This window comes from Miniopterus natalensis, chromosome 5, assembly GCF_054644295.1.
Source record: "Miniopterus natalensis isolate mMinNat1 chromosome 5, mMinNat1.hap1, whole genome shotgun sequence".
Classification (NCBI taxonomy): domain Eukaryota; kingdom Metazoa; phylum Chordata; class Mammalia; order Chiroptera; family Miniopteridae; genus Miniopterus; species Miniopterus natalensis.
The window spans coordinates 9842695-9864923 of NC_142085.1; the positions used below are offsets into that span (position 1 = coordinate 9842695).

At 46.1% G+C, this 22229-nt stretch overlaps 1 protein-coding gene across 2 annotated transcripts in view; it reads left to right on the top strand.

Moving 5' to 3' along the window:
- Positions 1–22229, top strand: part of MAPK14 (mitogen-activated protein kinase 14) — a 67060-nt gene that overhangs the window by 37841 nt on the left and 6990 nt on the right. The window contains exons 6-10 of one of the 2 annotated variants that reach the window (XM_016223724.2): positions 327–374; positions 1597–1711; positions 2272–2343; positions 13487–13566; positions 20221–20299. In XM_016223724.2, coding sequence (XP_016079210.1) covers positions 327–374; positions 1597–1711; positions 2272–2343; positions 13487–13566; positions 20221–20299 — 394 coding nt within the window. Of the gene's footprint in view, positions 1–326; positions 375–1596; positions 1712–2271; positions 2344–13486; positions 13567–17756; positions 17837–20220; positions 20300–22229 lie in introns of both variants that reach the window. The other variant, XM_016223725.2, reaches the window with a different exon arrangement.

Below are 22229 nucleotides of genomic sequence, written 5' to 3' on the forward strand. Positions count from 1 at the left end.
TTTTTTATTAAATTATTTTGGGGAACTGGGGTGTGTGTGGTTGCCGGGGGGGGGGGGGGGGAGGACTGTCATTTAGCCAAGACTCTAAGCTTATTTTAGCCATTGAAATATTGATTAATTGCAACTTTACTCTAGGTTTAAACTGATTAAAGAGAAAAGATGTATAGGTTTTACCTATTTAAGGCTAATTAGGACTAGATAGTGACGACAGAATGGGGATTGTCTGCTTATGGCTGGGCGAAGTCTTAATATTATGTTTGGATCTAAGGAGGGAATTCACCCTGCGCCATAAAGCTGCTCCTGTCCTCTCTGCTCTTGCTTCCTAGGACCTGAAACCTAGCAATCTAGCCGTGAATGAAGACTGTGAGCTGAAGGTAAGGCGAAGAGATGGTGGGAAGTATTTGTTTCACCTCATAATTACATGTTTGATTAACCAGGCAGATTTATGTAGGGGATGGATGTATAAGCCGTGACGTTTTATCTGGAAGGTCATATTGTCCTCGGGAGTATCAGACTTTGAAATTTAAACCGTAGACTTAAGTAAGCTTTAGTTTTAAGTGACGTTAAAGGAAGCACCCGATATCTTGTTTTCATTCTAAAAGTTAAATCTGAAATTTAGTATATTGTTATAATAAAGGAACATTATAGTCTGAATATCAAGTAAGCAATCCTGAAGAGAGAATTATTAGATTAAATAGAAAAAATTGTAAAAACCTATTCATTCAAAATAATTCAAATAAGAGATCAGTAAATTGTCTATGAAGAACAAACAGCTCTGGATTTTTTTAAATTTCTTTTTTTAATAATTCAAAAAAAATCTTTCAATTACAGTTGACATACAATATTGTATTAGTTTCAGGTTTCATTTCATTTTTTACTATTTTTGAAACGTAATTTACAATGTTTTTGAAACATAATTTACATTTTTTACTCAATGTTTTTGAAACGTTACTAACGTGCATCAGTTTAAGCCCACATTTGACAAGTTTATATACCCATGTAACCACCAACTCAGTTATGATGAACATTTCCGTCAGCTCAGAGAGTTCCCTGCGCCCCTTCCTAGCCGGTCCCACCCCTCCACCCCTCATCCTGGCTGCAGATGACGCCAGATCTGCTTTCTGACCCTATAGAGTAGGTTTATCTTTTCTGGAGTTTCGTACAAATGGAATCACGCAGTATTTGCGTGTGACTTTTGCTTAGTATATTTTTGAGGTTCATCTGTAGTGCGTAGCTCATTCCTTTTTCATTGCTGAGTGGTATCCAGTTTGTGAACATGCCGCAATTTGTCCGTCCATCTGTTGGTGGACAGACATTTGCGTCAGTCCAGGTTTGAGGCTGGGTAGAGCTGCTGTGAGCACTCACGTGCAGTCTCTGTGTGGATGTTCCCTTTCATTGCTCTCGGGTAAATACTGGGAGTGGCAGTCTTGTTTTGCTTTTTGTAATTTCATTTTTCAAAGCACGTGCTGTGTTTGCCATGCATTCTGGGCCTAGGCCAGGAAATGTGTTTGTGAAAGTGCCGTGTTCTCGCTTTCTCCGAGGCACTAGGATTTTCCCCATCCTGCTTTAGCACCTGATGTCTTTCCTCTCCCTTAGATCTTGGATTTCGGACTGGCTCGGCACACAGACGATGAGATGACAGGCTATGTGGCCACCAGGTGGTACAGGGCTCCCGAGATCATGCTGAACTGGATGCATTACAACCAGACAGGTATGGCTTACATCGTTATTTGGGGCCTGCTAATGCCACCTTGGGTGTATTTGGATTCTCAGAAGCAGAGATGGGAGTAGGAGGAAACATCTTTTCCTTCCTCGGTGATCCTTTTCAAGTCCACAAGCAGAAAACATTTCAGTTGCTCAGAGAGTGAAGTTTAAATACACAGCTTCCAAATTTTCTGATCTAGCAATTGGGTTTTTATTTATTTAGGTTTTCAACTTACTCTCTGAGTATTTCTACCTGAAGACAACAGTCCATAATCTTAACCTCTCAGTATTAGTTGGGAGAATCCACCATTTCTACCAAGAAGAAACTTGCCCCTTTGCGCACAGCTTATTATTTCTCTTGTCGTAATTGTGTCCGGACTTGTCCTCCCTATGAAGCCCTTTAGTGGGGTGAAGGTCTTAATAAGCTTCCTTATTTCTGGAAAGAGTACGATTGTGCAACCTCAGATGTCTTAAGTACTACTCTGAGTGTTTCGCCCCCCGCTATAGTGTCCTTGGTGGCCAAGTCTGATAACCGTGTGCACTTTTACTTCTCTTTAACTTTGCCAGTTGATATTTGGTCGGTGGGATGCATAATGGCCGAGCTGCTGACTGGAAGAACATTGTTTCCTGGTACAGACCGTATCCTTTGAAAGTTTGGAGTCTTGTTTTCTAACTGTATGCCAGTGTCTGTGGAAGTCTATTACTCTTGCCTGTCTCTAGGGAAGGTGCGCAGTTACTTGCCTCTGTAGTGCAGATACGCACCAGGAGATCTGCCCCCTGGCCGAGTGCCTCGCCTTGGCAAGAAGGGCGCTCCGGTTTCCTTTCGTGAGCTGGAAACACTCCCCATCCGCTGGAAGACCCTTTAAAGCTTTCACATTACGTTAATATCCTGCGACCTGAGAGTATTCACGAGAAGACTGGGTTAGTCTGCTTGTACAGACACTTAAACGGCACAATTTATAAATTGTGGCATCTCTTTTTATGTTTGGTGTGCATATTAAAAGGGCTGTATTTGGTCTCTGTAATGATGTACCTGCCTGTTATGTTTGTTTAACACAAGTAATAAAAGCAAGAAGTGATCAGGCCACCCTGTCTTGTTCCCTCCCCCACTTTTTTTTCCTCTCTTAACACAGCTTAATTTTTATCCCAGATTGTAGCTAAGCGTTAGTTTACTTCCAGAGTTAGTGTCTAGTTTGTGGTTTATCTTGGCTCCTGTATTTCAGCCCTTTCCTATCTGCTGCATTCCTATTTCTCAGTTTAGTGATAATATCGTCAAAATGTGCTGTGTTGGAACGCCCGTCGGTTCCCCTGGGTGAAGATGTTTAGGTGAGGAAGAATGTTGAAATAATATCTCTAGAATTAGGTTTGAGGATGTTGGTAAAAGCCGTTGGACCGGCCTTCAGTGGGTTAGGCGGCCTTCGGAGGGGCTGCGGTCCCGCCCCCGTCACGCTTGGAGGCCTAGAGCGGTTCGGGCCCCTCGCCTACGCGAACTCTGGTCTGGAGGCCGGAGTGCCATGTACTGGCTGGAGGGTGGACTGTGCTTCTGTGGCGCCTGACGTTCATGTTATCTGTCACACGTCCTGACTGTCTTCCAGAGGAAACGCACTTTCCCAGTGAACTGAAACAGCCCCTCCCTCGGGGAGCTGTTCTGTTTTCCTGAGCCTCGTGGTCCGAGAGCGCAGTCCGCCCCCATTTAGCTCACCTTGCTGCTCCCTCCCCGTCTCCAGAGCGGAAGCCCCCTTCCTGCCTCCTGTGTCTCCTGTGTCTTTCGCTTCACTCACCTCGTATCTGTTCCTTAGAAATTTGGTGTGTACGTTACAGCCCAGGCTGGGGGGATTGGGGAGCGCTGTGTCTCTCCCTTTCCTCAGGTACACAGGGACTCCCTTTCCTCGGCGTCCCCAGCTATAGTCGCTCTCCGAGCACGCTGCTCTGGCGCTGTCCCCTGTTCGCCTCTCCCCTCCCATCTGCGAGCACGCTGCTCTGGCGCTGTCCCCTGTTCGCCTCTCCCCTCCCATCTGCCCGCAGTCAGCCGGAGACACGGGGGGCAGGAAGATGGGGGGCACTGCCCTGGGATCAGACCTAGAGCTGGCAGCTCTTCTACTCCCAGCTGCGCGACTTTGAGCAAGTTTCCTGATGTCTGTCTCTCAGTTTCCTGAACTATGAAATGCTGATAATGGTACATACCTCATGTGGTGGTGCGAGCATTCGGTGAGATAATATCTGGAAACTGCTTAGTGCCGAGCCTTCCAGGAAATGTTAGTCATCTTCTTCAAGAATGATCTTTGGGAAGCAGTTCCTCCAGCTTTGCACTCTGTTGTCTGTGAATCACTAAAGCATGGCTTTTTGCTTTATTTAAGTTTGTGACAGAGGTAGCAAAGGATGGGTCGCTTGGCAGGCTGCTGGCAGAAAGGTTTCTGAGCAGTTGTCCCCTGGGCCCACCTCAGAGACAGCTGCCCACGCCCCGGTGGCCCGACCCTTTAGAATGCCAACCTGCAGCCGTAAGACGTCTCCCCCTCTGTGCAAACTTCCTTTCCTTCCGCGAGCTTTAGGTAGAAAACCTAGCACTTAAACATTTTACTAGGCGATTCCTATTTTAACACATGTGAATGTATTTCACAATTCTTATTTTAGTAATACCCTGTTTTCGACTTGGCTCTTTTTGAGGCAGATCAAATTCAGAAGATTTATATTTGTAACATACATCACCCTCTTCTTGTCATTGCCTCTCTGTGGATGTGGCTTTGGTTGCCTGGCAAGGGGAGAGGAGAGCGTTTTCTGTTATTTTTTCTCACCTGAAGTGTTTAGTCGCTTATATTCTAGCACAGTAGTTCTTACCTCTCATTGTGCATCAGAATGCTTTTGGCAGCTTTTAAAACCCCCAGGTGCCTGGGCACCACCGCAGGGACTCGACTTCGTGGGTGTGGGCCGGCGCCCAGGCTTTGGAACAGCGAAGTCCCTCTTGGTTCTTGTGTGCGGCTGGCTGATCCTTTCAGGCAGTCTTCCTTCATATATATATTTTTAAATACCAGTCAGATCAGAAAGTTAAGAACCTAGAATTGTCCATTTGGGGGTACAGAAAGATGTTAGGAAACATCTAGTTGAACCCCCTGTTTTTATCGAAGAGGAAACCAAGACCCACAGAGCATAGAGCCAAACCTATCACCTGTGACTCAGGTCGCAGTTTCTTTCCGGCGTTCTGTTTGCTGTCGGGTCCCCGAATGTCTAGGACCCCTGCTCCTCTTACAGCCTCTGGAGGAGGAGCTGGCCCCACGCACTCCTTCCTTTGCCGGGGAGGCGCCCTGCGACTGCCTGTCACGGCTTTTCAGTGCAGCTGATCGCTGCGGGAACCGCTAGAGCACGCGCTTTCCTTGAGTGCACAGTTTTCTCCGCTTCCCTCGCTTACTCATCACCTGGCATTTGGGACGCGTGGTTTCAGCTTCTAGATAACAGCTGTGTTTAACAGAACTTCCTGCGGTGTTGCAGATGTTTTGTGCCTGCGCTGTCCACTGTGGTGGTTGGTGGCCAGCCACCGGCCCCGTGTGGCTAGTGAGCAGTTAAAGCGTGGCTAGCGTGGCCGAGGAACCAAATTAGAAATATGTTTGTGATAGAATGTATTAACATAACATTTACCATTTTAACTTTTTTACGGTAAAAATAAGCATAACATACAGTTTATCGTTGCAACCATCTTTAAGTATCCAGTGCAGTGGTATTAATTATATTCACAAAGTTGTGCAACTCTCACCACTATCTATTTGCAGAACGTTTCATCACCCCGAACAGAAACTCTGTACTCACCCTCCCCTCCCACAGCCTCTGGTTACCTCTCTTCTACTTTTCATTTCTCTGAATTTGCGTATTCTAGATATTTCATGGAGGTGGAATCACACTGGATTTGTCCTTCTGTGTCTGGATTATTTCACTAAGCACGTTTTCAGGGCTCATCCATGTTGTGGCCTGTATCAGACGTTCGTTCCTTTTTATGGCCGAGTCCCATTCCATTATATGTATGCATCACATTTTGTTAATCGATTCGTCCGTTCGTAGACACAGGTCGCTTTCCCCCCTTTGGCTGCTGCGGATAGCACTGCCGTGAACACTGGCGTGCAGGTATCTGTGTGAGTCCCCGCTTTTAATCCTGTTGGGTGCATACCTAGGAATGGAATTGTCGAGTCGCACAGCAGTGTGTGTTTAGCGTTTTTAGGAGCTGCCAAACTGTTTTCCGCAGCAGCTGCCCCGTTTTACATGCTCACCTGTGATGTGCGAACCGTTTCTCCGCATCCTATCTTCACCAATACTTGCCTTTTTCCCCTTTTTCCTTTCCCTTCTCTCTCCCCCCTTCCTTCCTATTAGTCGCCCCAGTGGTGTGAAGTGGTGGTATCTCTGTGTGGTTTTGATTTACATTTCCCTAACGACTAATAATGTTGAGCATTTTCTCCTGTGTTTACTGGCCATTTGTATATATATCTTTTTCTGGAAATATACATCAAGTCCTTTACCCATCTTTTAATTGGGTCGTCTTTTTGTTGTTGAATTTTGGGTGTTCCTTATCTATTCTGGCTGTTATACCTTCGTTAGATATATGATTTGCAGATATTTTTTTCTATTCTGTGAACTATTTATTTATTTATTTTAATCTTCACCCGAGAATCTATTGGCTTTTAGAGAGGTGGGGGGTGAGAGACATCGATGCGAGAGAGAAACATCGACTCGTTCGTTGCCTTCCATACATGCCCGACTGGGAGTCGAACTCACCATGTGGGTGTGTGCCTTGACCGGGAATCGAACCCACACCCTTTTGGTGTATGGGACAACACGCCAACCAACGGAGCCACCCGGCCAGGGCTTTTCACTTTCTTGATACTGTCCTTTGATGCACAGAAGTTTTCATTTTGATGAAGTTCTAATTTATCTATTTTTTCTTTTGTTGTTTATGCTTTTAATGTCATCTCAGAACGTATTACCAAAGTTAAGGCCATGAAGATCTCCTGTTTTCTACTAAGAGTTTTATGGGTTTATCTGTTACACTGAAGTCTTTGATCCATTTTGAATTAATTTGATATATGACGTGAGGTTAGGGATCAGGTTTTATCTTCTGCGTGTGGAGAGTCCATGGTTCCCAGTACCACTGTTGAAGAGCCTGTCCTTTCCGCGTTGAACGGACTTGGCACTCCTGTCAGTTCCAGTTCTGTGCCATTGGTCTCTATATCTGTCCTTACAGCTGTGCCACACTGCGCTGCTTACGGTAGTTTTATGGTAAGTTTTGAAATCAGGAAGTGCAAGTCATTCGATCTTATCATTCTTCAGATTTCTTTTTCTCTCTCTGGGCTTCCTTGTAATTCTGTATGAATTCGACGATGTGCTTTTCCATTTCTGCAAAAAAAGCTTTGGAGTTTTTATAGAGATTGAATCAAATTTTTAGATTGCATTTTAACAACATTAAAATGTTTCTTACCCAGGAACAGGTGGATGTCTTTCCATTTTTGGGGGTTCTTCTTTAATTTCTTTCAGTGATGTTTTGTCATTTTCCGTGGACAAGTCTTTCGCCTCCTTGGTTAAATTTATTCTTAGGTCTGTTATTCTTTTAGATGCTATTGTTCGTGGAATGTTCTCTCTATTTCCTTTTTGCTTTGTTCATTGTTGGTGTGTAGAAACACAGCTTGTTTTTGTTTGTTGCTTTTGTCCCCTGCAACTTTGCTCAATTTGTTTATTAGCTCTAGTAGCTTGTTGGTTCTAGTGCATTGGTTCTAGTAGCTTTCTTGTGGATGCTTTGGTATCTTCTATGTATAGGATCAAGTCATCTGTGCAGAGACAGTTTTACTCCAATCCAGATGCTTTCCCCCCTCTTATCTAATTGCTCTGGGCAGAACTTCCAGATAGAGTGTTGAATGGCAGCAGTGAAAGTAGGGATCCTTGTCCTCTTATCGTAGAGGGAAAGCTTTTAGCCTTTCGCCACCGAGCACGCTGTTAGCTGTGCGTTTTTCATGAGTGCTTTTCATCATATCAGGGAAACGCCCTTCTATTCATAGTTTTGTTTTCTTAATGCTCACACAAGATGTTTTACTGGTTTTAGAAAAGGGGGGATAAGGGGGGGAGAGAGAGAGAGGGAAACATCGATGTGAGAGAGAAACATTGACCATTGCCTCCCATACTCGCCCTCCCACCAGGGATTGAGCCCAGAGCCAAGGCACGTGCCCTGACTGGGAATCGAACCAGCAACCTTTTGGTGCATGGGGACGATGCTCTAACCAACTGAGCCACACCGCCAGGGCTATTTATAGTTTTATGAGTGTTTTTATCTGATCTGAATTTTAAATTTCATTAGACTTTATTTAGATTACATTTAAATTTAATCACATGATATTCCTGGTACTGTATTGAACTACGCAGTTTCAGATTTTTGCAAGCCTTTCCATTTTACCTTTTTGTTTTTTTGTGATTAGCCTTTTTCTTGAGCGAGCCCTTTGTACTGGTTAATAATCCCTGGAGTTGCCCTAAAGATATAAGAAATATTAATTTTTGTCTTAAAGCTAATTATATATTGTTAGGTCAGAAATTATTCTCATTTGTGACTTTGCAAAATCCTTCCAACTAACTCAAAATAGAATCGTAATTTTTTTAAAGAATGAAGCCCGTCCTTTTGAGTCTAGTGGACTGGGCACACCCGTGGACGCAGCTGACAGACCTTTACCCTCTAGGAGAGTGGGGATCCAGGTTGTCCCTTCAGGCTGCGCCGCCTCACTGTGAACACCGTCAGTGTGAACGAGCGAGCCGGTGGGAAAGTGGCATCGCTAACATCTAAGCCCGCAGCCTGCGGAGGAAAGTGAGTTTCGCAGCCGCTGCTCATCACATACTGTGTTCCCTCCGGGGGGCACAGCCCTGGCTTACTGTTGCTTTTGTTTCCTAGGTGATCAAGTGAATTTCCTCCACGTGTGAAACTTTTGTCTCCTTCTTGTATTTTCATAGAAGCGGTGCTGGGGTAACGGGGCTGCTGGGTTACGCTCCGCGTGCCGTCAGCCTGCTGCCCTGCTCCCTGTGAGTGTCCCTGGCGGATTAAGTGTACTCCTTCATTCTCCTCTGTTCATTTCGTCTTTTTTTCCAAACATTTTATGAAATTCTTCAGACATAAAAAAGACAGAGAAGCCCGGTCGGCGTGGCTCAGTGGCTGAGCGTCGCCCTAGGATCCAGGAGGTCATGGTTCCCTCCCGGGCAGGGCACAGGCCCGGGTTGCGGGCTCCATCCCAGCAGGGGGCGTGCAGGAGGCAGCCGAGCAGTGACTCGCTCTCCTGTTTCTCTCTCTCTCCCCTCCCTTCCTCTCTCTGAAATCAATAAATATATATATAAAATTTTTTAAAAGACAAAGAATAATAAATGAACCCCTATGTTCATCTGACCCAGATTATGAGATAAAACATTGCCAGTGAAGCTAAAACCTCTGATGTATCCCTTCTGTCACATCTGCCCCTCACTCCCAGGCGCTGGTTTCAAATATCCTCTCTCATTTTTAAAAAGCAGTTGCATTTTAGACACTAAAAGCCAAGTGTCCTAATAAACGTTGAAGAGAAAGTATTTTATTAGATGGTTGGTTGCCTTTCCTTCTCTAATTTAAAACAAATATTTTTTTCAGAAAAAGCTGGAATTCTCAGGTTTGCTCACAGACCTAGAGTACTTAAGGAATTTTCTTTGTGCAGCAGCGAGAATGACTGTTTTGATCACCAAGAAGAGAAGCAAGTAGGCTGAGGCTCATCCTGGCCCTTCCTTTCTGTCACCAGGAGGATTTCCACCCTTCATGTGGATTTTTTTTTTTTTTTTTTTTTAATTGAAAACTGCTGCTCACAAGCAGTAGTAGTGGCAGGTGGGCCCTGCAACGGCTCCTTTTATTCATCTTCAACTCTTTGACCTGTGGAGGTTTTTAAGAAAATGCCTAGAGCACTTAGAAGTGACTCGAACACCCCTCTTACTTTTCCTCTAGTTGTCCCATTACCCTTAGGTTTTTTCCCTCACCTGTTCCTTCTAGCTTCCTTTCACTTTTGTTACAAAGGACCTAGTCTAAAGAGCAATCATAGGCCAAAGTCATGGTTTTAGGAAGTTTCAGAAGATTTATGACTTAAATGATGACATTGTGATCATTATAATTAAAACATTTTTAACAGCAAAGGTAACACCAGTCTAGGGGGGGAAAGGGTTAAACCTATTAAGAAGGATGGCTTGCCGTGGAAATAACTAATTGTCGTAATGCGGTAAATTTTGCTTTGCTTTGCTTATATAGCTGCTTGAAGCTCCTCCTGGCCTTAACTGCCTGGACACACTGTAGTGGCCTTACAGTGGCTGGTACTGCTGGAAGACTGACCTGTGTTTCAGTGGATTTGCCAGCTCTTGGAGAACCTATGGTGATGTCCTCTGAGGTTTGCATGCTTTGACTTCCTTCATGCAAGTGCTTTTCGCTCCTAAGTAGATAATTCTCATTGGCATTGCGTGTTTACTAATCTCCTCGGCGTTGGCTGTCATGCTCTACCAACTCTCTCTGCCCCTAGCCCTCCCACACTCATCGCACAGTATCTTATCGCTTCACGGTGGAAACACTTCAGATGGAGTGTTTGAGAACTTGTTAGGCCCCACGTCAAATGATGCAATTTTTCTTGACTACTTTTTTGTGTATAGACTTTCAACGGGGTCTGGTTCTTCTAGATTTTGAGGGCAGGGCAGAGGGTGGAGCTGAGTTGAAAAGCACATTATGGAAAATTTTTTCAAGTCAACCAGTGTTTACTGTAGAAGGTGCTGGGGATAAGATGGTACCTGTCCGCCAAACCAGATGGTCATACTCAGGGGAAGGTGAGTTACAGCAGTTACTTGAACCAATTTCCACTCTCTGATTATGAAACAAGATAGAGTGATTTAAAAAATACTATAATAGAGGTATAAGTAAGCTACTGAGAAGAGGCAGGGATTAATTCGAACTTACCAGGAAGGCTTCACGGCAGAGATGTCATTTGAGCAGGGCTTTGAGGGTAAATAAGAAAAGGCTTAGTAGGAGGGGATTAGGGAGGGTATCCCTGTTTGTGACTTGGGTAAATAAGAAATTGGAAGCCTGGAATGTTTGTTGTGAATTGAAGCATTGAGGACATTAAGGAATAGTAGTCGGAGGCAGAGTCGGAAGAGAAGCCTGATGCCAAGCCGGGGAGGGCCGTGAATGTGAGTCAGAGGAACTGAGAGGACAGGGTCCCCGCCTCATTGCTGCCGTGAGCTTCTGTGAGGGGAGCGGTCTGCTCCCGCAGTGTGTTGGGGTGAAGGGAGGGCAGTTGAGAAACTCACATCTCAGAGTCTTCTGTCCGCCCCGGCAGCATGAAAGCTGACTCTAGTTTTCAGTAGTCAGAAGGCTCCTAAACAGGATGACGAATCTCAGCATTACTTCCAGAGGTTAGTTTTGATTAATGTATCACAAAACTACCTGTTTGAGAGCTGAGGGAGTCTAGTGTTTTTTCATATGCAATATACTTTATCTTTCGGGACAGCAGCCTAGTTAAATTTACTTCTGAACAGTGCGAGCGAACTGAATGTTTGTAAACTGAATTATTTTACATGAGCAAAAAGGATTCTGTATTAAATTCTGTTGTAATATAGTTAATTTGATTATTTTAGAGCAAGATGGTATCCATTTTTTTCTCTGCTCTGTGGCCATTAATATATGCTTTAAATTTTTTTTCTCAACACCTTCAACTAAGAAATAAGTATTGAACTTTTAACCTTCAGAACATACTGACTTTTGTCACTTGCAAATGACAGAATTCTCTATTCTTAATTCAGAAATAACTTGTGTGAGTGGACTTATCACTTCTGGAGCACAGGTGGTTTGGGTCTAGGGGTTCTGCAAACCTTTTCTTGAAGGGCCAGTTAGTAAATATTTTAGGCTTTAGGGGGCATGTGGCTTTGTTGCAACTACTCTATTCTGCCGGGTCAGGTGAAAGCAGTCACACACAATACATAAACGAACAGGCATGGCTGTGTTCCAGTCAAATGTCATTTTCCGAACAGGCGGCAGGTTGGGGTTTGCTGGCCGTTGTCTAGAATTTTCTTCCACTTAAGCCAATTTCGTATCTGGGGAAGAAAAAAAAGAACAGGGCAAGATGCCAGTGATACTATTGCATAAGTAATTCCTGTAACTTAGGCAACTATGACTTGCAGGGGCCATTATTTTTAGGTTACACTGTATTGCCCTTGTATGTATAACCATAAGAAGAAATATTTTCTTCCATCTTCCTCTCCATCCTGCTCTACCTTCTCCCCAGATATTTGAGTGCCTCCCTTGCAGCAGGTGTTGGGCTGAGTGCTGGAGATAAATGGTGGACGGCAGGCAGAGTGGCCTCTCCCCACAGAGAGCCGGGCATCGGTAGAGGTGCCAGGCAGCGGGCAAACAAAGTGGTTCAAGATCGCGATAAGCACTGTGATGTTTCGAAGCATTGTGCTGGGACGGGTGACGGAAGTGGGGGCTTCTTTATAGAGAGTGTTGGGGGAGGCCTCTCTGGGAGGTCAAGTTAAGCTGAGGCCAGAAGTTGAGAAGAGACCTAATCATGCAAAACCTGCCGGGGGTCAGCAGGTAGTTATCCTCTCTCCCTTTCCCTCTAATGTCAGTGTAGGTGTGGATAAGCTCTTCAAATGTTCAGAGACTATTAAAAGCATTTTATTTTATTTTTTATTGACTTCAGAGAGAAAAAGGGAGAGGGAGAGAGAGAAACATCAATGATGAGAGTCATTGATCGGCTGCCTCGTGCACGCCCCCTGCTGGGGATCGAGCCCGCAACCCGGGCATGTGCCCTGACCGGGAATCAAACCGCGATCTCCTGGATCCTAGGTTGATGCTCAACTGCTGAGCCATGCCGGCCGGGCTTAAAAGCTCTTTTATAGGATATTTTCTCTCCTTTTAACTTTCTTTTCAGGCCAGGCTAAAAGCAGTAAGAAAAAAATGGAAGCTTTTGTCTCCTGGTTAATACATGCACGTACGTTCTGAGTGTACTTGGAAGCCGGCTCCCAGAATAAGGGTTTCGGCGTGTGGCCTGTTCCTCAGAGCCTTTGGGGTGTGTGAGGTTTGTCGTGCACTTGTAAGGTTGAACCTCAGCTGTCCTTCATTATGGCACTGCTGAAGATCGCGCAGGTGCCGTGGGGCAGCGGGGCCCTCTGCTGGCCGTCGCCCCCAGTTCCCTGCTGCTGTGGCCAGGGCAGAGGGAGAGGCGCTCCACGGGAGGGCTCAGTGGTTAGGCCCCTACCACAGTACCAGCTCCGTAGGGCAGGTCTCAGGAATGCTTACAGGTAGGCTTGTGGACCCCTGGCGCCTGTGCTCTGCTGCTTTTTTCTTATCTGTAGCATTCTGCTTACTGCTGCTCTTGGCCTAACTGGCTACTGATGCTTGGTGGAAGGCGAGGAGGTAGGTGTGGACTGAGCCTGTGGGCAGAGCGAAGCTATCGTGATTCCCCTGCTGTCCCTGTGAGCTCAGTACCCAGCTGCAGTCGTTTCACTTTATACTGATAGGGGATGTCGACGGATGCACAAGATGAATGTACACTGGGTCTGTGTGTGGTAGCTTTTTGAACCTTTGAACAGGAGGAGCATGTCCTGCTTGAAGTGACCGTCCTGCAGAAGCCTTGCCTAGATGAAAGTCACCATTTTGGCTTGGTTCGGGTTTTCAATTTTCATTATTGGGTATTTGTTTGTTTTTGTTTTGTTTTATTTGTTGTTTGTTTTCCATTTTTATTTTGTCCCAACATTTTCCTTTATAGTCCACCATTAGATATTGATCAGTTGAAGCTCATTTTAAGACTCGTTGGAACCCCAGGGGCTGAGCTTTTGAAGAAAATCTCCTCAGAGTCTGTGAGTTGATGCTTTGATTGTAACTATCTGCCCTGTTGGGAGCATCTCCACTTGCTTTCCATCAGTCTGTACTCTGACCTGGGTGTGTTTCTAAGCACGTGTGCCCTTTGTGTGCTGACTTCCAGGATGGGTGTGTGTGTGTGTGTGTGTGTGTGTGTGTGCGTGTGTGCGTGCGTGCACACACTTGCATGCATGCACAGACACCCTCCTGGCCACATGCATGAGTGTGTTTTGTTTTCTCTCTATCTGGGTGCACCCTTGGACCACGGGAGCCTGTATTGGGCAGCAGGATCCTCGTAGTAGTAAATGAGATTTGAGATTCTAATTCATTCCAAGAGATTAATAGAAAATTTATATCTGTTCTCAGCCCTGACTTCATCTTTCTCAGAAGCGTCACATGTAGTCAAGGGCTCTTTTCACTTTTTGGTTGGTGTTTGTTCTCAGAGCATGAGGTTCACCATGTATTACTCTGCCATCATCACTAAAAGAATGACATGTGCATTGTCTGCACAGTTGCCCTTTTCCAGAAGCTCCTTGCTTTTTATTGCTGTAGAACAGACCCCCTGCACACCTGAGCGGTGTCAGTTCCTAACAGGGTTCCTCTCTGCCCCGTCCCCAAACCAGCAGAGGTTGCAGCCCATTCCTGGTGCCTCAGAGCCACAGGAGTAGGGTTGTGAGTCCTTCCTCCCACAGCCTACCTTTGTAATTACAAATGTTAACAGCCGGAGAAAGAGCTTTGGCTAGTGCTTTCCTGCCTCCATGCAGGCATTTATAGAGAAGCCCTGGGAACGCGCCTCTGGCTTCCTTTGGCTATGATTTCCTGCTGTTGGTCATTTTCTTGGGCAGGAGACGTGAGAGAAGTCATGAAAGCCCAGCCTCTCTCCCTTTTCCCTCTGTCTGCTGCCAGGCAGTGGATACAAGGGGAAGAGCTACGGAGCCGAGCGTCAGCCGTGCCTTCCTGGGCTCTCCCCCCAGCATTTCTGGCTGAAGGGGTCCCTTTGCCCAGTTGGGAGACTGCTGGGTAGCTTGAGACAGGCTCGAGCAGGTGAGTTCAAAGAGTTTGCCATCTCCCTGTCAAAGACTGTTGTCATCTGATATGTGTTCTGGTACATTCCTTAAAAGGACCACAAAGCCCAGGGCATTTACGAATTTCCACTCTGACGATGTAAGAGAATGTACTGGCCCGATTGTATTTTGTCATATCTGCTTATTTTAGAATGAGGAAGCAAAAGCACAGGAAGGCTGTGCCTTGCCTGAGTCACGCACTGAGTCACTTGGCAGAGCCGAGCGCAGGTCCCAGATGCTCCGATAGCACGGCGGGGCCTTAGCTGTGTGTGACTGGGCACTGCGCAGAAGCCACTGTCCGAGCCCCACCAGGGGCAGCCTGAGCGGCGTCCTCTCTGCACTGGGGTGGGTCAGAGAAGACATGAGGAGATGCTTGGCGAGGACAGTTGTTTTACATGCCTTTGCTTAGAAAGATTGGCTAGTAGAGAGGACGTGAGGACAGGGGAGTGGGGCTGAGAAGTTGGGTTTATCAATGAGACTAAGACAGCAAAGTCATGCCGCCCGGGGTGGCTCCCAGCAGCTCCTCCTCAGTGCCCCCTCCCGCCCCCAACCCAGCCATCTGCCCTGTGGGTTTGTGCCATTCGTCACAAGGATTTCTAAAAGAAAGGGTGTGGGTGAAATAGTATTTATCTATCATTAAGCCACCGTTTATTTTTAAGAAAGAAACAACATCAAGTGCCTGACATAATATTGAGATGTCTTTTCGTGAAATAGGGCACATTGTATATATTACAAAGCTCTAAGGTAGAGTTGGGCAATAATAAAATTTCAGAACTTACTCACATAATGTTATACTGAGTAAGGGTGACTATCCCTACGTAGTCATGGCCAGTGGATAAACGCTCAGAAGGGTCAGCAAGATTAATTTGACGTTAGTGTTACTGCCTAAGTACCAGTTTTTTGTTTTTGTTTTGTTTTGTTTTTTTAAATATATCTTTATTGATTTCAGAGAGAGGAAGGGAGAGGGAGAGAGAGAGACAGAAACATCAATGATGAGAGAGTCATTGATCAAGCCCACAACCCGGGCATGTGCCCTGACCGGGAATCGAACCCCGATCGCCTGGATCCCAGGTCGACGCTCAACTGCTGAGCCATGCCCGGCCGTGCAGTACCAGTTTTTTTAAAAGCACACGATAATATGAAAATAACAAAGCCAAGTGAGTAAAATTGTTTAAAGATTTTAAAAATCAAAAGAAAAATTCATTATTGAAGGAATGTAGAAAACAGGCAATGGCTATTTTCGTTACTCCTGAAAAGTAGGGAAATCGTGTAGAAAGTCAGCGAGTAGCGAGTGTGACACTGTGAGCAGGAGGGTGCGAGGCGGATGGGCTCACGGAGAGCAGGTTAGGGCGCGTAGGGTGCCCCGCGAGGACGGGCGCAAATGGGTTGTGACGGGTGCCTAAGGAGGTAGAATTTTTTGGGCAGTAACCCCCTACCTATAGCAATTAGTGAAAGAACAAAAGAATCATATTAAGAAAGCAAAAAAAAAAAGCTGTTTCACTGACTCACTCTCACATTTTTCTCTAGAAATTTATTTTTTCTAACTCCCGACAAGAAAGGGATATATATATATAATAACCTATTTGACTAAAGGAGACAAAACAGAAAATGTTCAGACGGAGTGCAGGGCGGGGCAAACGCAGGTTCACAGTTGTGGGTATGTGAGTTTATTCCTGTGTTATTACTTACTAATCATGGTATTATTTTCCGTACAAACAGCTGTGAACCTGCGTTTGCCCCGCCCTGTACCATTCACGGGGAAGAAGGGAGCGGTGGCAGGATTTTTAACATTTTAAAACCCAGCTGGTAGTCTGCTGTTTCTGGCTTCCTTACTGGCCCCCTTTTTGGGATACTTCTCTTGCATGCGAAGCACTGTGCTGTGTGGTTTGTTTAGAGGTAAATCTAAACTTCGTTGTGAGAGTGTGAGGGGAACTTCATGCCACCTTTGACTGCGCCGGCGCTTCCCCGATGGCCAGCCTCCCGCGCGTGTGCGCGGTCATCGGAGCGCTAGGGGATTTGAGTTCAGGGGCTGAGCTAAAGGGGAGAGATGACTAAGGGAAGCCACAGAGAAGTGAAGGCGCTTGACCAGGGTGCTTCTTGACGACAGTGCTGCAACCGAAGGAGGGCACTCATAGCCAACAGGAAAGGGAGTACAGCGAGGTTTTTATTGAGTTGTGTTGAGGATTTAAAAAAATGCCATCGCTTCTGCTTTAACAGGAACACATGGTAAACTAACAGTCCTCGTAATATTTTGGAGGAGGGGGGACTGTGTTAAAATTGATGGCACAGCTCAAAGAGAGAAGGCCGGAGTACAGCTGACACATGCGCTTGTTTACGTGGAACACCTCGTAGCGCTGCACGGCCAAGGGATTGCAGAGGGTTTTTGCAAACGTCATCCCAGCTGTTTGTTAGGTGAGGTCAGCCTGGTCACCTGCTAAGCGGCTGTGGGAGAAATCACTGTGGCATGAGCCTGGGACTTCTGTTTGTCTTTGCCATGAGCTTCTAACTTCCCCCCGCGTTCCCTTGCTTCACTCACCTCTCTGTTCATGGCACGCGTTTTAAAGGTACCACTACTAATGTCTCTGGAAGTTGGCAGTGCTTATCCACCCAGCACCCACCCATGCCTTACCTCTGGAGGGGTGGGGCCTTGGAGATCCCCAGAGCCCGTTCCTCAAAAATTTAACCTCTCCCTCAAATGGGCATGCTCGCTGGATATGTTCTTTTGTCCTGAGTTGAATAAAAATCTTCTGAATCCTCTCCATTTACCTGGCAAGCAAACGGGTTTTGGCCATCAGTACTTGAAAACAGTTCTCTGGCTGGCATCCTGGATCAAGGGGCAGTCTCTTTCCAGGGAGCCTGAAACATTTAATGCTAAAGATGATGCTGAAACCACAGAAGATTGTTCCTCTTGGCACAGCCAGCCACCGGCTCCGTGCCTCAGAGCCCTTGTGCCCGTCGCAGGAGCGCAGTTCCGGAGGCAGCCTTGGGCTCAGGCTGGGTGGGTGGGGCGGGAGGGGAGTAGGTTTTTTTATTTGTTTGGGGGTGGCTTTCGGCCTTTTAAAACTTGAATTGGAAGTTATTTTTCGCACCGTATGTTTAACAATGCCCTTGACTAGGCATCTAAGATATTAACCAGCTTCAGCAGATTATGCGTCTGACGGGGACACCCCCTGCTTATCTCATTAACAGGATGCCAAGCCATGAGGTGAGAACCAGTAGACTTCACAGGGATCAGTCGTGCAGAGGGCCACTTTCTGATTGATTGATTGATTGCCACTGTGTCACCAACACAGTTGTTATTGTCACTGAATGCTTGCATGTGCCTTGAGGGCTACTGAGGTACCCACAGCCTGTGCTGTTTATTTGCAAGGTGTTGATATTTGGGATAAAATGTCATCCAGTCCTGTGGATGGAGAATACAATTTATAGACCTGTACATGGAAATGATGTTACTTTTCTATTTGTGTTTTATGAACTTAGTGCTCAAGAGACTGTGGTTTCCTGGGTTCTGTGCCTGCGATTAGGGCATCGGATGGCTTTCAGCCAGAGGTGTGGTCACCGAAGGCATTAGCATGCTTTCCTAGTCATCAGGTTTTTTTTATAACCAAAAGAGGATTCTTCATTTAAAAAAACTAAAATGTCTAACCACTAAATATAGTACTATAAGTACTTAAATATAAGTACTATACTTAAAAGAATGCATAAATAATATAGAATAATTATGAATACCTATGTAGGGGTAGGTGCCCTTTTTTTTTAACCAGTTCTTAACTTAATCTAACTCTAGTTTTATCATCAGAGATGGTTGGGGCACTTTTTTCTAAGGTGCCCTATACTTCTGGGAACCAGGTTGGCATCACAGAGGTCCTCCCCTTAGCTACACCGAGGTCGTCTTCTTGTCTGTCTTTGTGTTGTTAGAGGAATGACTGTTCTCTACATGAGTCAGGTCTCTCTTTACCTCTGGCTTCCCTTCAACCTTTTTTTCTATGTGCTCAAGTAGGAAGGGATTGCAGCCATGTAGATATTCAGTTCCTAGAACTTTCTTTTCGAATCGGAAAGATCCTCAACTGCTTTTCAAAGTGGGTCTGGCCTATTCACTGCACATGTCATGAGAAGAAGGTGAAGTTGGCCTAGCAACCAGAACTTCTTCTGCCCGTCTGTGTGTGTGTGTGTGTGTGTGTGTGTGTGTGTGTGTGTGTGTGTGTGAGAATGCACATACATGAGCACCTTTACTACTGAGAAATTGTAAGGAGGTGATTAAGATAGATTCGAAGAAGTTTTATCTCAACTACTCAGATGCGACTGATAATGAGATTTATTCATTGAAACGGAAGGTCATCGATATAGTTTAATACCTAGTATCTGGCACACACATTTATGAGTTACATTTGTATTTATGTAAGTATCCTCAAGACCAGTTTTTGTTTTTGTCTTGATTAGTCAGTCCTTGAAAAAATTTGGCACCTTGCATTCCTTAGAATGAAGCTCAGAAATTGGGAAGTTGGGAACATCCTTAGGAAATGAGGGCCGACTTCCCTTCTCAAGGCAGCAGCAATAGCGGCTGTTGCTGAGCCCTGCCTTGGGGCCCAGTGCTGTGCTAAGGAAGTGCTGGTTTGTTATCTGTAGTCCTCAGTCCACTCTGTGAGGCGGGCACTGTTACTGATCCCTTTCTACAGCTCAGGAACTCCAGACTTCAAAGATAACAAGAAACCTGCCCAAAGGGTTAAAGTCAAGATTCAAATTCAAGCCTCTCCCAGCCCGGGGACCAAACTTAGAACAACTCCATTGGTAATATAGGTGTTGTTTATGTCAGAAATATAGTTTGAAGCTCTTTAATGGGTTTTATCTTGCTTGAGTAGCACAGTAACCGTATGATATAGGCAGACCACATACTAACATCGAATATTAATATTTTGCAGATGAGGTCATTGATATTTCAGTCTTGCCCAAGAAGATGTAGCTTATACGTGGTAGGGGAAGGATTCCTGCCTGGGCCGTGTAACTTATAATCCACTGTTCTTTATTGTTTCATTGGCTTAGTATTTTTTAAATGTCTTCAAGCTTCTTCAGATACCAAACTAAGCTTATGCTTGCTTGTTACCAAGATTACTTTGTTAGCAAGGTTTAACACTGGCACCCTTTTGGTGTACTGAGAGTGCCCACTAAGACAGGCACCATCGAGAGACTGCCAGTCCTAGACTTCCGTTAGGAATACCAGCCCCTGTGCCGATTTTAGCTTTTAGGAAGGCCGTCTCAGAAAGGGCTACTTCTTAGATATCTTGGCCTCATTTTTTTAGCTTCTGATCCTCTGATCAGAAAGCTAGTGAAAAGGAACTTAATTGGTTAGCATTCTTGGCCACTTGAAATATAACTGCAGTAGACACAGCAGGGATATAAATGAGGTAGTGATCATAAATAAGGGGAGTTAGGACGGCAGTGAGAGGGTCAAGTCTTGAATGACTCTCGAAAACTGTCATAAACATTGGAGCCAGCAGACTGTCAGTTAACACTTGTTCCTGGACAGGACCAAGACGCGTTAAGTAGCATCGTTGAACAGAAAACCATTTTGAAAACCTTTTGTTTTTACAGGCAAGAAACTACATCCAGTCTTTGACCCAGATGCCGAAGATGAACTTTGCCAATGTATTTATTGGTGCCAATCCCTTGGGTAAGTTGACTGTATCCTCATGTCACAGCTAGGAAATTGGCTATGACGTAAGTTCGGGATCTGAAGCCTGTGACTTGCTCACAACTGCTTTCATTTCTTTTTTTGTTTTTTTTTGTTTGTTTGTTTGTTAATCCTCACTTGAGGATATATATTTTTAAATATGTCTTTATTGATTTCAGAGACAGGAAGGGAGAGGGAGAGAGAAAGAGAAATAGAAACATCAATGATGAGAGAGTCATTGATCAGCTGCCTCCTGCACGCCCCCGACTGGGCATCAAGCCCGCAACCTGGGCACGTGCCCTGGCCGGGAATCGAACCCCGATCGCCTGGATCCCAGGTGGATGCTCAACCCCTGAGCCACGCCCGCCGGGCCCAGCTGCTGTCATTTCTTACCCGGCTGAGGGTAGGAACAGCCGGCACAGGCTGTGAGCCCCCTGCTCTGCGGGTAGCCTTCCGGTGCTGCGGGCCTGTCGTCTCTTCTGTGCCTCAGAGACTTAAACCGTTCTCACTGTGGGGCTAGTTTGCCGCCCCGGGCGTTAAGGAATGGTGCCGTGTTCCTGCCCCATCACCCCCAGGACCCCTGGCAGAGGGACATGGTGGTGGCAGCTGCAGGGCAGATGCTGCGGGCTGGAGAAGGAGCTGCCTGTTCCTTCCAGCTGGGACGCTGGGTGCTCCAGTCGGCCGCTGAGGGAGGCGTCGTCTGAGGCGCCAGCGCCCTGGCTCAGCGCGGTGGACGGTGGTGGACGCAGAGAGCTCAGACTGGGACCTCCCTGTGGCAGGAGGGGAGCGAGGAGAGGCTATGACAGTAACATGACCAGCCTTCTCAGCTTCCTCAAGATCCTATAGTGGGTCACCCTGCCCAGGGGTCCCCGCCGCTGTGCCTCAGGGGCAGGAGGATTCTTCAGAAGTTGGGGCGAGGCCAAGTGCTTTTACCTTTTAAGCACTTCGTTGTTGTGATTGTTGACTGGTTTCAGTGTCACTTTGGTCATCCTCAAGTAGCACAGGCGCTCATGCTCTGAAGCGCGGGGCGAACACGGGTGAGCTCCTGTTCCCCCGGAGGTGGCGGGTTTGTGAGGTCTCAGCTGGTCGCCCCCGCTCCCAGGAACGCATCCCCAGGCTCCTCAGGGTGTGTGGAATTCAGTTTTCGGGCTGGTTTAGGTTGGCATCTGCTCTCATTGGCTGTGTGTGACTTATTTGAGCGGTTTTATCTAGTTCAGGGATCTGTGAGAAGCTCTCTTTGAGTCATAAGTGCTCCAGGAATTTGAGAGATGATGATGAGTGCTGGTAGCTTTCTTGTCTGTCAGCCTGCTCTGGATTTTTTTTTCATCGCATCAGCTCACGTGTTAGACACGGCAGTGCTTACTGTTTGACTTCTGTTCGCTGACTCAGGTTTGTTTATTCATTTTTCTGGAGAAGGGGGGATATGTGTGTGTCCCAGGAGCTTATTTAGGTCACCTCTCTCCTGATAGGTATCTCCTTCTCTGGAATCATGACATTTAAGCATTCAAAAGGACTAGATACCACTTAGCGACGCAGACTGCGAGTGAGTTGAGTGGAGGCGTTGGGCCATCTGTGCTCAGCGCTGCAGTTCTTGGAACTTAAACGTGCCTGACAGCCCGCTGCCAGGCAGTGACCTCATAGAGTCTCTTCTTGCAGGCATCTGAGACCATGGTGCTACTGACCACAAACTTGTGCCCAGCTATTAACCGAGCAGGGATCCACCAATAACATAAATATTGACGTCTGCTTTGTCAGCCACTGACTTCACGTTTCACCATTACCCTCAAAACGTGAATTAAAACGTAAACTGCCCTTCGGTGTGGCGTGTGCATTCGTATCTGTCAGGGTCTTAGCAGGATCTCTTACTTACCCCTGACCTATTCCTGATCAGTATTGGTTCTGAGGACATGGTCCTTTTTACCCTCGGGGT